Genomic DNA, 17,712 nt, shown 5'->3' on the forward strand with positions numbered 1-17,712 from the left:
TGGATGAACCTGAAGCCTATTATAAAGAGTGAAGTAAGACAGAAATATTATATAGTAATGCATATATATGGAATCTATGGGCTTCCCAGGTGACACTAGTGGTAAAGAACCCACCTTGCCAATTCAGGAGACATAGGAGATGCGGGTTCAGTTCCTGGGTTGGGAGGATCCCCTGGAGGAGGGCATGGCAACCCACTCCAGTATTCTTGCTGGGTGAATCCTGTGGACAGAGAAGACTGGTGGGCTACAGTCCAGTCCACAGGGTCACTAATAGATGACCTGTTAGTTGTTTTTAACAATAGGTTAAAAACAACTAATAGATCATCTTTGGAAGACACTGAAGTTCACCTCATTAATTTGAAAATCTAAAATTAAAGGGAAAGAATTAGACATTTATCTTTTTTTCCTTACACAAACTACTTCTGTGTAATGAAATAGTTATTGAGAATATATTTCAGCTAATAAAAGAGGAAGAAATATAAAATATCACCAACCTGCAACCCCCAGTGGGATCATAGATTTAGACAAAAATTAACAATGGGTATTGACCCTGCAAAAGCAGATAATGAGACAGTGTGAGGTACCTAACATCATCTGTGAAGGAATTCAGATCAGATCTGAATCTGATCAAGGATCTATGTCTGTCAGACATTTTAGGGGAAATAAAAAGGGAAAACCTTTTGGATGACATTAAATGGATGAAATCAGCAAAATTCAGATTATGTGAAATGTTCAGATTTCTTAAGGAAAAAAATATAGAAAGGAGAGAAATAGAGATGAAGGGGGAATATATATGGTTTAAGGGACATAGCTGCCATTTGGAATATATGGGCCTTATTTGGATTTCATTTGAATAAATTATAAAACAAAACAAAATAAACAGATTTTAAAAGGGAAACATTTTTTAACAGATACTTGATCATCTTAAGAAATTCTCTGTGTGCGTTAATGACATTGTGATTATATTTTTAAAGTATTGAGCATATAAATAGCTTCTTTTTATATACACACATATGAAGCACTGTGATATTTAGTTCTTGCTTCAGAACTACCAATAGGGATGGGGAAAAAGTGAGTAGAAATGAACTGAGAATTGTTGAAGCTGAGAGCTAGATAGAAGGGATCATATATGATTTTTTTCTACTTTTGTTTATGAAGTAAGTGACAGACTCTATAAATTCTGTGAGTTGAAAGTGAAATTATAGGGAACCTAAGAGGAAGAAGATGCATCAAGAAAACCATAAAAACAAACAAACAAAAAAATGCAAAGTGAGATTTACTTACATTTTTCTGGCTGGTAAATCAGGTTATAGTGCATCATATAAAGAGTTATCAGAGCCATAAGTGTAGACATAAAAGGAATAAGTAAAACCAGGGCCCAGGCCTCTGAGTATTGGATATAAGATATTCCCAGAAAGACCACAGTTGCATTCAGGTTCATGATTCAATAAAACGTGGGAATCAAAAACAAAAATAAAATTGCCATTGAGTAACTTCATATAATAATTGCTAATTCTTTTAATAAACATAAGCTATAAAGTAGTAGCATATGAGGCAAGCTAGATTTTGCAAATATTGTTTATTAGCTTTCTTTTTTCAAATTCCATTTTTTAAATTTTTATAAAAATTTTCAAGGTTATTCTCCATCTATAGTTGTTACAAAACAGTGGCTCTATTCCCCATGTTGTATAAATACATCCTTGTAGGCTATCTTACATACAACAGTCTGTATGTCCCACTCCCCCAGCCTCTATATTCCCCCGCCCCATAACCACTAGTTCATTCTCTGCATCTGTGAGTCTGCTTCTCTTTTGTCATATTCACTAGTTTGTTGCATTTTTTAGATTCTATATATAAGTGAAATCATACAGTATTTGTCTTTCTCTATCTGACTTATTTCACTTGACAAAATACCCTGGAGGGTATTCCATCCATGTTGCTGCAAAAGGCAAAATTTCTTTCTTTTTTATGCCAAGTAGTATTCCATTGTATGTATATGCCACATCTCCTTTATTCATTCATCTGTTGATGGACACAGGCTGTTTCCATAACTTGGAAACTGTAAATAATGTTTCTATGAATATTGGGGTGCATGATTCTTTTCAAAATTAGTGGTTTGGTTTTTTTTTTTTTTTTTTCAGATATATCTACCCAGAAGTGGAATTGCTGGGTTATATGGTAGTTCTATTTGTGATTTTTTGAGAAACCTCCATGCTGTTTTCCACAGTGGCTGTACCAATTTACATTCCCACCCATAGTGCACAAGGGTTCCCTTTCTTCCACATCCCTACCAACATTTGTTATTTGTGTTCTGTTTGATGATAGATGTTCTGATGGGTGTGAAGTAATATTAATATCTCATTGTGGTTTTGATTTGCATTTCCTTGATGATTAGATATGTTGAGCATCTTTTCATATGCCTGTTGGCCATCTGCATCTTTGTTTATTAGCTTTCTTATTAAGTACATACTTATTAAGCAGGGTCTGGTTGCTTACTGCTCAAAAGCCAATAAAGAGGCAAAGTTGGTAGAAAGGAAAAATTGCTTTGTTTTGGGTGCCAGCAACTAGGGCAGGGGGCTTCCCTGCTGGCTCAGTTGGTAAAGAATCTGCCTGCAGTGCAGAAGACCTGGGTTTGATCCCTGGGTAGGGAAGATTACCTGGAGATGGAAACGGCAACCCACTCCAGTATTCTTGCCTGGGAATTCCCATAGACAGAGGAGTCTGGCAGGCTAAGTCCATGGGGTCACAAAGACCCCGGACACGACAACCAGGGAAGGGGGAGAGCAGACTCCTGTCCAAAGGCTGACTCCCCTCCACTGACAATCAGTGGTCAAGAGCTTTTATTGGCAGAAGAAGAGGGGTACATATAGAAACAGTACACTGAGTCTGAGAGTCATCTTAAAATTGGTCATATGGTGGTCTGACCAATGTCATCTTGTCAAATTAAGTTTTGAATATGTATGCACCCATGAAATGACCACCCCATTCAAAATCTTGAACATCTACTCTCCATAACTGACCTGGAAAAGTAATCAAATGTCAAGCATGGTCATGCCCAGCAAGCTGACTGACTATAATCTACTAATAGTGATTTATGTACCACCATGCAGGGGAGGTACAAAGTTAGAATTTTCTAGGACAATGGGATAGAGTCCCTTGGCTCTACCTCAGGTCATCTTTAATGCTTCTTCAAGCCGGACACTTGAACTGTGGCTGGTAATAACAAAGAGAAGCTGGAGCTGCAAGCAATGTTATAGTCCTTTTAATTTTTAAGAAACACTGTTTCAAATGCTAAGTATTGCAGAGAAATCCATGAGGACTCCCTGAGACTCTTCAGTACACCACTGGGGAATGTAAACGGAATTACTTTAAAGAGGGTCAAGGAAAATTACAATTCTTCCAAGACTTACATCTTGTGAAATATAGTTATAAACCAAAGAATTATAGTGCTGAATATCTCTGTATAGGAAGAGATTTCACATAAAGTACTAAGTGTATTTTAACAAATGTCACCCGACCTATTTGATTGTGTAATTTTCTAAAAGAATTGCCCAGTACAATCACGTTTTATATATGTCTTTGTTGATCCATGGACAGGACAAGCCATAGATAATTAAGGGTAAAATTATATATGTATCAACTGTAAAAAAAATAAAAGAAATAAAAATCCACAGTCTTCAAACTCACCATTAAGACTCCTTTCATCTCATAGCTCACTAGCAAATTGAATATATAAAGCACCTCTCGCACAGAAAGTCAGAGAGCAAAGCACTAAAGCAAAATAAATACTAGTGATTAAGGAAAATTGAAAGCAGCAGTAAAAATATGTTTCTTTAGTCTACTTTTAAACACAGACTGGGAACTGCAAATAATTGGGAGTATATATAAATGGTAATTTTTTTTTTGGTCTTCATGATTCCACAGTGTTGAATACAAATAAAGGGGAAAAACCTTATCGCTGCAAAATTTAGCAAACCTTTTGGGATTAATAATTTTTAAAATTAGCCATAATTTATTTAGTAATAATTTTAATTTTTTAAATTTATTTTATTTTATTTTTAAACTTTACATAATTGTATTAGTTTTGCCAAATATCAAAATGAATCCATCACAGGTATACATGTGCTCCCCATCCTGAACCCTCCTTCTTCCTCCCTCCCCATACCATCCCTCTGGGTCATCCCAGTGCACTAGCCCCAAGCATCCAGTATCATGCATTGAACCTGGACTGGCATCTCGTTTCATACATGATATTTTACATGTTTCAATGCCATTCTCCCAAATCTTCCCACCCTCTCCCTCTCCCACAGAGTCCATAAGACTGTTCCATACATCAGTGTCTCTTTTGCTGTCTCATACACAGGGTTATTGTTATCATCTTTCTAAATTCCATATATATGCGTTAGTATACTGTATTGGTGTTTTTCCTTCTGGCTTACTTCACTCTGTATAATAGGCTCCAGTTTCATCCACCTCATTAGAACTGATTCAAATGAATTCTTTTTAATGGCTGAGTAATACTCCATTGTGTATATGTACCACAGCTTTCTTATCCATTCATCTGCTGATGGACATCTAGGGTGCTTCCATGTCCTGGCTATTATAAACAGTGCTGCGATGAACATTGGGGTACACGTGTCTCTTTCCCTTCTGGTTTCCTCAGTGTTTATGCCCAGCAGTGGGATTGCTGGGTCATAAGGCAGTTCTATTTCCAGTTTTTTTAAGGAATCTCCACACTGTTCTCCATAGTGGCTGTACTAGTTTGCATTCCCACCAACAGTGTAAGAGGGTTCCCTTTTCTCCACACCCTCTCCAACATTTATTATTTGTAGACTTTTGGATCGCAGCCATTCTGACTGGTGTGAAATGGTACCTCATAGTGGTCTTGATTTGCATTTCTCTGATAATGAGTGATGTTGAGCATCTTTTCATGTGTTTGTTAGCCATCTAACCTCGAATAACCAAAGCGATCTTGAGAAAGAAGAGTGGAACTGGAGGAATCAACCTACCTGACTTCAGGCTCTACTACAAAGCCACAGTTATCAAGACAGCATGGTATTGGCACAAAGACAGAAATATAGATCTATAGAAAGCCCAGAGATAAATCCACGCACATATGGACACCTTATCTTTGACAAAGGAGGCAAGAATATACAATGGATTAAAGACAATCTCTTTAACAAGTGGTGCTGGGAAAACTGGTCAACCACTTATAAAAGAATGAAACTAGAACACTTTCTAACACCATACACAAAAATAAACTCAAAATGGATTAAAGATCTAAACATAAGACCAGAAACTATAAAACTCCTAGAGGAGAACATAGGCAAAACACTCTCTGACATACATCACAGCAGGATCCTCTATGACCCACCTCCCAGAATATCGGAAATAAAAGCAAAAATAAACAAATGGGACCTAATTAACCTTAAAAGCTTCTGCACATCAAAGGAAACTATCAGCAAGGTGAAAAGACAGCCTTCAGAATGGGAGAAAATAATAGCAAATGAAGCAACTGACAAACAACTAATCTCAAAAATATACAAGCAACTCCTACAGCTCAACTCCAGAAAAATAAATGACCCAATCAAAAAATGGGCCAAAGAACTAAATAGACATTTCTCCAAAGAAGACATACAGATGGCTAACAAACATATTTAGTAATAATTTTTAAAGTCACTCAAATGTTTTGTCATTTTTTAGACTGACCAATTTTGACATGCTTCAGACTTATTTTAAGTGATTATAAGAGAAACAGTTTGAAATGGGCTTTCCATCCTACTTGAGAACATAATGAAAGAGGGGAGGAAAACTTCCAGGTCTCCCAAGTCTTAGTGGATAATTTTAAGAGTTCAGAGAGAATATGTTATTCTTCATGGAATGATACTGAGATAATTCACCAGGATTATGGTGGCTCTTCACCTGGATTTGTGGCTCTTCAATGGGTTAAAATTGAACTGTTTAGAAGAGTCAATGTAACAGTGGGGCGCTGATTTCATAGTGGATGCTGTTGTCAATCAGAGAAAGCGATGGCACCCCATGCCAGTACTCTTGCCTGGCAAAGCCCATGGGCGGAGGAGCCTGGTGGGCTGCAGTCCATGGGGTCGTGAAGAGTTGGACATGACTGAGCGACTTCCCTTTCACTTTTCACTTTCATGCATTGGAGAAGGAAATGGCAACCCACTCCAGTGTTCTTGTCTGGAGAATCCCAGGGATGGTGCAGCCTGGTGGGCTGCCGTCTATGGGGTCACACAGAGTTGGACACAACTGAAGTGACTTAGCAGCAGCAGCAGCTGTTGTCAGCCACTGCTTCTTTTAGCATGACCACTGGCCCACTGAAATACTTCAAAGAATAACCTAGCTGACATGAACTTGGAGAAAGAGAGACCAGAGGAAGTTTTGCAGTTTCTACTTAAAATTATTGGAGTATAGTTGATTAACAATGTTTGTGTTGGTTTCAAGTATACAGCATAGTGAATCAGTTAAATAGTACATATATTCATTCTTTTTCAGATTCTTTTCCCACATTGGGTTATTACAGAATACTGAGTAGAGTTCCCCATGCTGTACAATAGGTCCTTGTTGATTATCTATTATATAAATATAGTTCTGTGGGCTTCCCAGGTGGCTCAGTGTTAAAGAACCCACCTGCCAATGCAGGATCCAGATTCAAGCCTTGGGTCAGGGAGATCCCCTGGAGAAGGAAATGGCAACCCGCTCCAGTATTCTTGCTTGGGAAATCCCATGAACAGAGGAGCCTGGAGGGCTACAGTCCATGGGATTGCAGAAGAATAGGACACGACTGAACAATTAAACAATAGTAATATAGTAGTATCTGTGTGTTCATCCCAAGCTCCTAATTTATCCCTCCCTGCTAAGTTTCTTCTCTTTAACCATAAGTTTGTTTCCAAAATTAGTGAGTCTGTTTTTGTTTTGTAAATAAATTCATTTATATAATTTTTCCTACTTTTCATCTATAAGTATTTTTCAACAATGCTATTAAAGAAAAGACAGCTTAATAAAAGAAGATCATTAATTTTGGTGGACAGGCAGCAAAATTTAAATAAAAGGTTTATTTTTAATTAAGAAATTCAGGGGACTGCTTCATTCTCTTTCTTTGCTCTCCCTGCCTCTCACTCTTCTAACTTGCTCTCATTCCCTTTCTGTCTTTATTTCCCTTTCTTCTGTCAACATCCCAATTTTAACAGTTGTTAATGCTGTTGAAGAGAAAACCAGGCCCAAAATAATGTCACTTGGGCTAAAGTCCATGATACCAAACCTAGACTTAGATACATGACTTACTTGAAGTTTTGAGCCTCCCCAGAAATGTAATCAACCAGTCTGGAATTTTCTGGTCAGCATCAATGAAGTCATCTGTCTTGTGAACCTCTCCATCCCTCAGGAGAAAAAGCAGCAATCTATGTGGTGCAACCGTTGCCATTCCCTTCCCAATACCCACTCCCAAAAGAAGATATCCTGACCCAAAAATAATGCTTTATTTTCTTTTTCTAATAGTTCCCATGCCCTATCCTTCTTCCTACAAAAGGCTTCCATTTCGTACAACCCCTCAAAGCACCATTCTGGTTGTTAGAAGAGATGCTCCCCAATTCATGAATGACCTGATAAAGCCCACTAGGTCTTCAAATTTACTCTGTTGCTTTTTTTAAAAAAAGGTGTATCATTTTCTCATTTTCTGAGTTTAAGATCTTTGAACCACTGCATGTTTATTGATGATAGTAAGTCACTATTGACGCACCTACAGGTTAAAAGCCACCATACAGGCCTTAAGAAAAAGCGGGAGGCTGCAGGATCAGTAAGAAATGTAAGAAATTTCTTTTTTTTTTTTTTTTCTCAATATTTTTTAGTTTATCATTGTATGTCAGAGAGAAATTCTGAGTGTTTTCTGAATGCTGACAATTTTGGCAAAGATAACAGAGGAGGTGCCTGTTGTTACTACGTTGAGTGGGCACATTTGTTAAACTTGGCTGGAGCCCAGGCAAATAGAATTTTGGAAGGTCTAGTGGTTTTTTAATAGTTTAATAGTTTACAAGCTATTCCTCAGTATTCAACTTAGAAGATATTCTGAGTGCAAGCATACCTTGAAGATATCAATACTATGGGTCTGGTTTCAGACCACCAAGATATAACAGGGGGCATGAAGTTGCAAAAACTTTTTGGTTTTCCAGTGTATATAAAAGTTATGTTTATACTGCGCTATAATGCGTTGAATGTGCTATAGCATTATGCCTAAAAAAATAATATGCTTACCTTAATTTAAAAATATTTTATTGCTAAATAATACTAACCATCATCTGAGCCTTGAGTGCATGGTGGTAGTAACATCAAGGATCACTGATCACAGATCACCATAATAAATAAAATAATAATAATGAAGTTTACATACTGTGAGAATTATCAGATGCTTCAGAGACACAAAGTCAGCAAAGGCTGTTGGAAAAAACGGCACCAATAGACTTGCTACACACAAGGCTGTCATTAACTTGCAATTTGTAAATTTTACGAAATTTACAATTCATAAAAATTTATAAATTTATGAACTTAAAAATTCTATTCCCTGTGAAGCACAATAAAGCAAAGCAATAAAAAGAGTTATGTCCATGTTAGTGAGTACTAATAAGAAATGAGTTCAGAAGGAAAAACATCAATACAGTATACTAACGCATGTATATGGAATTTAGAAAGATGGTAACAATAACCCGGTGTATGAGACAGCAAAAGAGACACTGATGTATAGAACAGTCTTATGGACTCTGTGGGAGAGGGAGAGGGTGGGAAGATTTGGGAGAATGGCAATGAAACATGTAAAATATCATGTAGGAAACGAGTTGCCAGTCCAGGTTCGATGCATGATGCTGGATGCTTGGGGCTGGTGCACTGGGACGGCCCAGAGGGATGGTATGGGGAGGGAGGAGGGAGGAGGGTTCGGGATGGGGAACACATGTATACCTGTGGCGGATTCATTTTGATATTTGGCAAAACTAATACAATTATGTAAAGTTTAAAAATAAAATAAAATTAGAGAAAAAAAAAAAAAAAGAAATGAGTTCTAATAAGACTATGCCAAGAACTGTTTTGATTTTGTTAGCTGAAATGTATCTTGTAAATTATGATTTTACCATTGCAGAATTGTGTAATTTCATATTTTGTTTTTCTCCTAAAGGATTAGGTAGGCTTTCTCAATCAGGTAGATTTCTGGAGTGGTAAAGAAAAACTGTCATGAATCACCAAAATTTTCTGAAGCATCTTCGTACAAAATAAGTGCTTCCATTAGTGTTTAGCTCTATTTCTTTTCAAAAATCCAGACCATGTGTGGAATTCTCTTTTCTTACGTCTCTCGAACTGTTTTCAAAATTCTGAAGCACTTGGTAAAAATGCACATTCCCCAGCTATGCTCCCAGGAAATTCTGATCTGAGAAGTTGGAGGTCGGGACATGGGCAGTGTTTTCTGTTTGTTTGTTTTGTTTTTTAATTAATTTTTATTGGCATATCATTACTTTACAATGTTGTGTTAATTACTACTGTTCTGCAAAATGAATCAACCATACACATACATATACCCTCTCCCTTTTGAATTTCCTTTCCATTCAAGTCATCACACTGCATTAAGTAGAGTTATGGGGAACATTTTTTAACAAAATCCTCAAATGATTCTTAAAATCAGGCAACACTGCTTGAGAGCAGTGGTTCTCAAACCTGACTACTTAGGCAGCTTTAAAAAAAAGCCTCTGGTTCCCACCTCAAATTAACATGATCAGAATTTCTGGTGGCAGGATCCAGGCATCAGTATTTTTAAGCTTTCCTGGACATCTGGGTTTGAGAATCACTTCTTTCAGACAATACTCTAATACTCCCTGGTGGCTTAGCTGGTAAAGAATCCACCTGAAATGCAGGAGACCCAGGTTTGATCCCTGGGTTGGGAAGATGCCCTGGAGAAGGGAATGGCAACCCACTCCAGTATTCTTGCCTGGAGAATCCCATGGACAGAAGAGTCTGGTGGGCTACAGTCCATGGGGTTACAAAGAGTCAGACACAACTAAGTGACTAACTTTCACTTTCTCTCAGACAATACTTTAGTAAAATATTACAACAGGTTTGAAAAAAAAGGCTGTGGGATAATGATTTTTACCTCTAGTATTTTCCTAAGATAAAAAATATTAAATTTGAGCAAGTATTTTAAATCAGAACAGTTTAGTAGGAGACATATATTATGTAGAGTCAAACTGAGTACCAGATAATCAAAATTTCAGGGATGGAATAATTCAGTCTCTAGACTTTTACAAGAAATTTACCAATATCCTATTTGAGCCTTTACAGCATGTAGAATTCACTCTGGCAACTGGTTCACAACAGGCTATGATATGCAGACGGGATGCAAATTATCACGTGAAGTAAGCAAAAATATGAGTGAGTGTTAGTCGCTCAGTCATGTCCGACTCTTTGCGATCTCATAAACTGTAGCCCACCAGGCTTCTCTGTCCATGGAATTATCCAGGCAAGAATACTGGAGTGGGCTGCTATTCCCTTCTCCAGGGGATCTTCCCAACCCAGAGATAGAACCTAGGTCTCTTGCATTGTGGACAGATTCTGTACCATCTGAGCCACCAGGGAAACCCAAAGTAGAGACGTGAGGGAGCAAGATTTAAGTTTAACTGTGGTAGGATTTAAAATTACGGTCATGAACAGACTTAATTATTCACCATTCAGTTTGCTTCCGGAAAAGATTCTGCACAGGTGTATTTACTCATATGATCTCCAGTATGGTAACTCTTAATTGTACACCTCAGCGTTTGGAAAATACTGAAAGAGCCAGGTTCAGTTCTGGGTGATGGCACGAGCAGAAGTTGGCAGATTACTGTGCCTCTTGATTTCAGGGAGCTTAGCTTTATTCTTTCAATGAGGTACATATTTGAGGATAATCCAGTACCAGATGGTGATGTTGGCTGGGAGAGGTTTTCTCACCTACATTTGGCAGCTCCACTCGGAAGTGGTGCTTTCAGTGCCTGAGACTTCCAGTCTACACTATTTCACATGATCGTTAGGTGGTAGAGATGCAATGACACATCTCATTAAGGGTCCCGTAACTATGAACATCTGACATCTGTGCTGAAACCGGAACTGGATGCAACCTTCAAGTGGTTATGGATTCAAGTGGTATGTTGCTTTTTCAAAAGCCACTACTGAAATTCATTATATTAACTACGCTTGTCATTTCTAGGGGCATTTTTGACTTGAAGAAATAGATGATAAATCAAGGAACGGCTCATTTTAAAGATGACCTTCTCCTAAATGGCCTTCCTCTTTCCCAGAAGTTGGACAATGACTTTAGCTGATGACTTACTCGTCATTGAATAACATTGGTCATAGCTACCCTGATTTGAAAACCTATAATGTGCCCTGGTACGTTGCATAAAAACTCCACAACAGCCCTCCAAAGCATCCACATTCTGTGGCTGAGGGACCCGGGGCTTTGAGAGGTGAAGAAACTTGCTGAAAACCTAAGACACCTAAGTGACACAGCCGGGTTCCCGCCAGCTGCCTGGCTGCCCAGCAGGGGTTCTATCCATCTTGCCACCAACCCCTGCAGTATGTACAAGAATAGAATGAACATTCATTTCTATAAACTGCAACAAGCAGCTGTTCATAAAAGTTTTTCCATAGTTTAGTATTTGAACTGAGAAAGAAAAAACAACCATCTTCAGCCTTCAAGGAGCTTATTATTTCTACAGTCTTTCATCATGTTAAAGAATAACATTCTGATTCTTTATATCCCTTTCTCAGAACCCTTAATTTAAAAAAAATGTTGCATTATCCCTTTATTGGAGATTTTAATGAAATCAGAAAATAATAAGTAACCCAATCTAAAGGTGTTCATCTTAAATGTGGCCTGGCTCCAGAAATTCATTTTCACCCTATTCCTCATCCCCCTTTCCAATGTCCTAAAGCACAAACCCATTGGGTGTCCCCTCCGTTTCCCCGAGGAAATATTTCATTCATATAATGTCTCCTTTGTAATCAACGCTGAGAAATGTCACTTTGATTAAACACAATTCTGAATGACTAAGACCACAGTACAATAAATTCTCCAGAGCTATCTTTCAGAACAACTGATTGCTCTCTAGTCTTAATCCTCCAGAGTCTTATTTAATCAAAATGATGCTGCTAATTAAGGATTAAAACCTCCGAATAGAATAAAAAAGAAAGATTTTTCTTTCTCCTTTGGGCAGGTCAAGGAGGCAGAATTTGCTGTAAGAAGTAGAGTTCCTTCCACCTTTGGTAAAATAGCATTATTCTCTTTCGTCTGGACTTAATCCAAAATAGGCCTGAGTGCTTTGTAATATTAATATAATATGGCAGGAGGGTGGGGAAAAGAAAAGGAAGGAAGAAAGAAAGACAGAAAGAAAAAAGGAAATGTCTCAGATAACTACATGTAATAATACCTAAATAATATTTATTATAATTTTTTCATTTAATGCTTTAAATATGAGTTCTCTTTAGACATTTTGTCTGATCCTATTTCTGCTTTGCTTTTATCTATTGCTAACACTGGTGGAAAACGCAATATTTTAGAAAAATGTTGCTAACTCATTTCACAGAGAAGAGGAAGAAAGACAACATATCTCAGATATATCTGATATCCATTAATGAATGACAATAACAACAAAGTTCTCTACTAAGTGTTGAACTACATTTTCTTAAGATCAAAATTTCAATTTTTTTCTTGAATTTGCATTTGATAATTAAAATTGGTTCTTTAGAAACACATAACACTGTAAAAGAACTCACTGGGAGAGAAAGACTCATAGAAATGTGGTTTGATTTCTATGGACTAGAAATTCTGTCAGGTGCTGGGGGTGGAGTGAATGTGAAATAGAGATGTTGGTTGATGCTTTAATGGATATTTAAGAAGTAAAATTCTTCCATCCTTCTCATCTTCTTGCTGAATTTATAATCCCTGCCGAATTAGTCTATTACAATGTAGACATAACTAAGAAAAACAAGTTATTGATTACTGCTATATGCCATGTTCTCTACCAGCAATATACATATTATTACTTCTAAGAAAATCCAAGAAGAGGTATTATGATAACCCTTCAGAAATGGTTAAACTCATAAAGAATAAATGACATTACTAAGATCAGGCAATTGTGTAGACCTGAGATTTCCACCAAGGCCTGTTTGGCTCCAAAACCATCTTCTATTCAATACGACACACCATCTCACACTTGTTTATGTGGAGGACAAATTCATCGATGTGTTTCAAGAAGGTGCCATTAAGCTGTATTGGTCTATACCTGACTCATAGGCTCCTGGGACTACTGGCTTAATCACTGTCACAGGTCTTATCTCACTGTCACCCAGCCCAATCAATGGCAAAGGCTGAATGACTGCCATTAAAATGGACCCAGAGAGCAAACAATGAGAAATGCACAAAGGGAAAAGGATGTTATAAGCCTGTTTTCTCTCCTAGCTAGCTCTACTTACCAGTTAAAAAGGGATGTTTGTTTCTGGGATCCACACTCCTGAAGGCTGTAAGCACCCAATGGACAGACTACAGCTCTGATTCCTCCTGTGCCGAGGCAGACGGTCAACAGTGCTACGTGAAACAGCCTTGTCTGCTCTTTTTTGGGTACGTTGTTAATCAGATGGTGAGTGCCCATGTAGAAATCCTCCAAGGGAAAGGCAGCCACAGATAATAAAGCAGTGCCTGTAGATGGAGAAAAAGAGAAATAAATATGCATAGACCACTGACTCACCAAAGCACACCAGAAATAAAGTTTTTCTTCTGAATGTAGCCTCGTCTTGTGATAGTCTTATTAAAATATTAATCATGGCAATTCTGGAGGCAATATAATTTTCCTAAAAGTAAATATTTCCCTCAATATGTGTTTTTAATGAATCCAGAGTCCTAGTTTATTTTTCCCTCAAACTCAAACCACCTCTCAGAATATATAAACAAATCATGTCCATTTGGGAGGAACTTTTTATTTTGTATTGGAGTATAACCGATTAACAATGTTCTGATAGTTTTAGGTGAGTAGCAAAGGGACTCAGCCATACATATACACACACTGCTATGTTTAAAACAGATAATCAACAAGGACCTATTGTACGGCACATGCAACTCTGCTCAGTGTTATGTGGTAGTCCATATGGGAGAAGGGTTTGGGGGAGAACAAATCAAGTCCATTTAAACAAAATTAAAACAATTCAGAAACACCTGATGTGAGATATTAAAGATGTCTGCACTCCCACCCCTCAGAGAAAACCATCTTTCACAACGGTTATTTGTTCTTAATCAATAGAGACAGAAAACGCTATGATCTTAAGCAACTCAGAAGCCTGTTAAAGAAAACTTTTGGTTTTTTTTTTTAACGTGAATTGCTTATATTTTTCTTTTTTAAATTTTTTGTTGGAGTATAGTTACTTTACAATATTGTGTTAGTTTCCACTGTATAGCAAAGTGAATCAGCTCTACATCTACACATACATATACATATATCCCCTGTTTTTTTTAATTTCCTGATGTCCATCAACAGAGGAATGGATAAAGAACATGTGGTACACAATATACAATGAAGTATTACTCAGCCATAAAAAGGAATTAAGTTGGGTCATTTGTAGAGGCACATATGAACCTAGAGACTATCATACAGGGTGAAGTAAGTCAGAAAGAGAGAAACAAATACCGTATATCAATACATACATGTGGAATCTAGAAAAATGATATAGATGATCTTATCTGCAAAGGTGATTGGCACTGATGTATATGTATACTGCTATGTAGTCTGTTACCAAGTAAAAAAGAGTAAATCATGCTTAAATGCCTCCTCATCAGAAAATATTCCCTGATACAGAAGAGCAGCCTTGTCACTATCTAGTCTGTCCTGTCCACTCCCCCAGCTTTATTTTTCATCATTGTGCATTACCACCCAACAAAATAGCTATTTCTTGATTTTCTCGTGTCCCATTTGAGAAAGTTAGCTTCATAAGAAAAGAGACTGCCTTCTTCTCTATTACATTCCAGAATCTGGAACAATGCCTAGTAGTCAATGAGAAACATTTGTGGAATGGTGAATGAATATTTGCCATGCAGTGACTTAGTTTATGTTTCACAGAACTGAAGCAGTTTACAAGTTTGAATCACACGCTGATCGATTTAGTGAATGGTACTTGGCCATCTGATATAAATGTACATAGGCTGAGTATCTGCTACCCATCACTTCCTCATCATCTTCCCTCTCACCCAAAACTGCATTTCTGCTGCACTGGTTGGTTTTGATGAAGTACCTTCCTAAGTTTCTCAGCTCAGAACTTGGAGTTAATTTCTGTCCTTCCCTCATATTTGTGCTCTTATTTAGTCGATGAGGTTTTTTGTTGTTGTTGTTTTATGCTCTTTCCTGAATTGATACTTCTCCATCAACTAGACCAGCATCCAGAGATTTTCTGTTTTCTCTAACCTCTCACTGTGATTGTTTATTGGAAGATTTCCCAAACGTGTTCATCTCATCTTCAGTAACTCCTTTGTGTCTAGAAGACCATGTTGAACTTCACAGTCTAAATTTCTAAACTGTTCATCAACTTGGTCTCTATACCTTATCAAACAAACTTGATATTTTACCAATATTGCTTACAATCACTTTGCTCCCAAAATTTTAAGGATATATTTCTTTTTTTGTTATGTAAAGTAGCCCAGGATAGTGTTAAATTCACTCATTTTTTTAGCAGGTAACCATAGCTCATAACATGGAAATCATGTATCAAATGCAATCTTAATTACTATATGACTAATTAAAAGATCATTTTTTTCATGAAAATGTTTCTCAGTTATTCTACATGAACTTCAAAACACCTTTTTAGCACATTTCATTTTAATTGTGAAGCAAATAAACATCACATTTCACATAGAATTTGTCACAAATTTGGGCTTGTGATAGGAAGGGGGAAAAGGAGGGCATTCTACAGAAGACAGACATTTGAAGAGATAATTAATATAAAATATAATCAATGCAATGATAAAGGTATCAAAGCAACTTCTAACACACAGAGACACACATACATACATACACACTTACTAGTATCCCTCAAATTATACAGAGAATAAAATAAATTGAAACAACATTCTAGGCTCATTTATTACACTTTATGCTAAAAACAAGGTGGGAATAATGTAAATCAAACATTCTAATAAAAATCCACTAAAATAAGTTGTAAAACAATCCAGTCAGAAGTGGACACTCACCTAGAAAATGCAGAAATAAGCAAATATGGACCAGCTTGTTTCTTCCTAGGCAGACATCAGCAAGCCAACCTGCAAACACCCGGGTAAGGATTGACGCTCCAATAAGACACAAGTTCAAAATGGCGGCCTGGTAATTGCCATAACCAAGCTTGACAGTACAGAAGGGAATGGTATTGCAGACGACTTCAAATAAAGTGAACCTCTCACACAGCTCTACTAGAAGTAAACAGATTCCAACCTGAATTTTTTTCACAGAGTATGAGGAAAACAAATAACCAATATGTCTTATGGTTTTCTCCTTCTCAATGCTGGGATTTAAAGGCACCCTCTCATCGGTGTTTTTAAAGCCTGTAACAGACATGACTACCCTCCTTGAATACTACTTAAGTTAGTGGTTTGAACTTGGTGATTTTTGCCCCCATCTCTCTTACGAAAAAATAAATAAGATCTTTGCTTTGAATTTCACAACTCCATGCTAAATTTCATAAGGCTTTTTTTGCACCTTAATGTTCATTTTGATGATCCAAGAGAACCTGAGAAGAGACATGAGTATTTAAACCATAGTAGCTCAGTGTGGCCAAATCCGATTTGTTTGTCTAATTACTTAGAGGCTAAATTAGGCTTTTCCTCTAAAATTTATACTGAATTACATGAATCCAGTTTCATACATGTGGAAACTCATCTGCCTCACACTGATAAAGGTTTAAATACGGAGGCAGAAGAAGCAGTTTTTCAGGAGAATTTGAGCACTAGATCAAGAAATAATTTGAGTCTAATAATTTCTGATACTTTAATTAAAACAAGCCAGAACAGTACCTAGAGATAAAGCGCGAAAGGAAATCTGTTTGGAGGGGGCAGGACACCTTATCATTATTACATTTCTTGTTATTTTTGGTTGGAATTCTGATAAGAAAGCTAATTAGGTAACAAAAGTGCTAGTACATTTAGGTAACAAGCAGAGTTTGCAAGAAAGTAATTTAAGTGCACTAATGAAAGGAGAAATTTTTAAACAAAAACCGTGTTCCTTTAAGTTGACCCCATGCTTGTAGAACAGTCTCTCAGAGGAAATCAGAATGAAAAGGCGCTATTTGATTCATTATTAGTCAGCAAGAGGGGTACAGCAGCTATCCTACACATGCTTTGGGGAGTATCGACTCTGGTATCACCCTGACCCTCCAGCTGGTTGAATGGATGTTAACATTCTATTTTGGAAAGCAGGAGAGCACAAATTAAGCTAAAAAAGCAGCAGTAAAAAGATAACATTTTAACAGTTAGGAGTTTAGCAGAAGGACATAGGAAGACAAGGGAGTAGAATTATTGGGTCAAAGTCATAATAATTCAAAACATAGGGGGTGAGTACAGAAATGTTATTTTCATATTGGAGTCGAAAGCTGAAGACTGACAAAGACTTCTGACTGTGATTCTTTGACCTGAGAGATTGGGTGCAAAAC

General features: G+C 37.1%; 1 protein-coding gene across 1 annotated transcript in view; it reads right to left on the reverse strand.

Annotated features, from left to right (window-relative positions):
• The window catches only part of SLC15A5 (solute carrier family 15 member 5), a 95,908-nt gene extending 79,286 nt beyond the window's left edge, over positions 1-16,622 (reverse strand). The window contains 3 exon segments of the mRNA XM_070370041.1: positions 1,281-1,454; positions 13,504-13,726; positions 16,262-16,622. Coding sequence (XP_070226142.1) covers positions 1,281-1,454; positions 13,504-13,726; positions 16,262-16,622 — 758 coding nt within the window.
• Between the last annotated feature and the right edge of the window lie 1,090 nt (positions 16,623-17,712).

Source organism: Bos mutus, chromosome 5 (genome assembly GCF_027580195.1).
Source record: "Bos mutus isolate GX-2022 chromosome 5, NWIPB_WYAK_1.1, whole genome shotgun sequence".
Lineage (NCBI taxonomy): Eukaryota > Metazoa > Chordata > Mammalia > Artiodactyla > Bovidae > Bos > Bos mutus.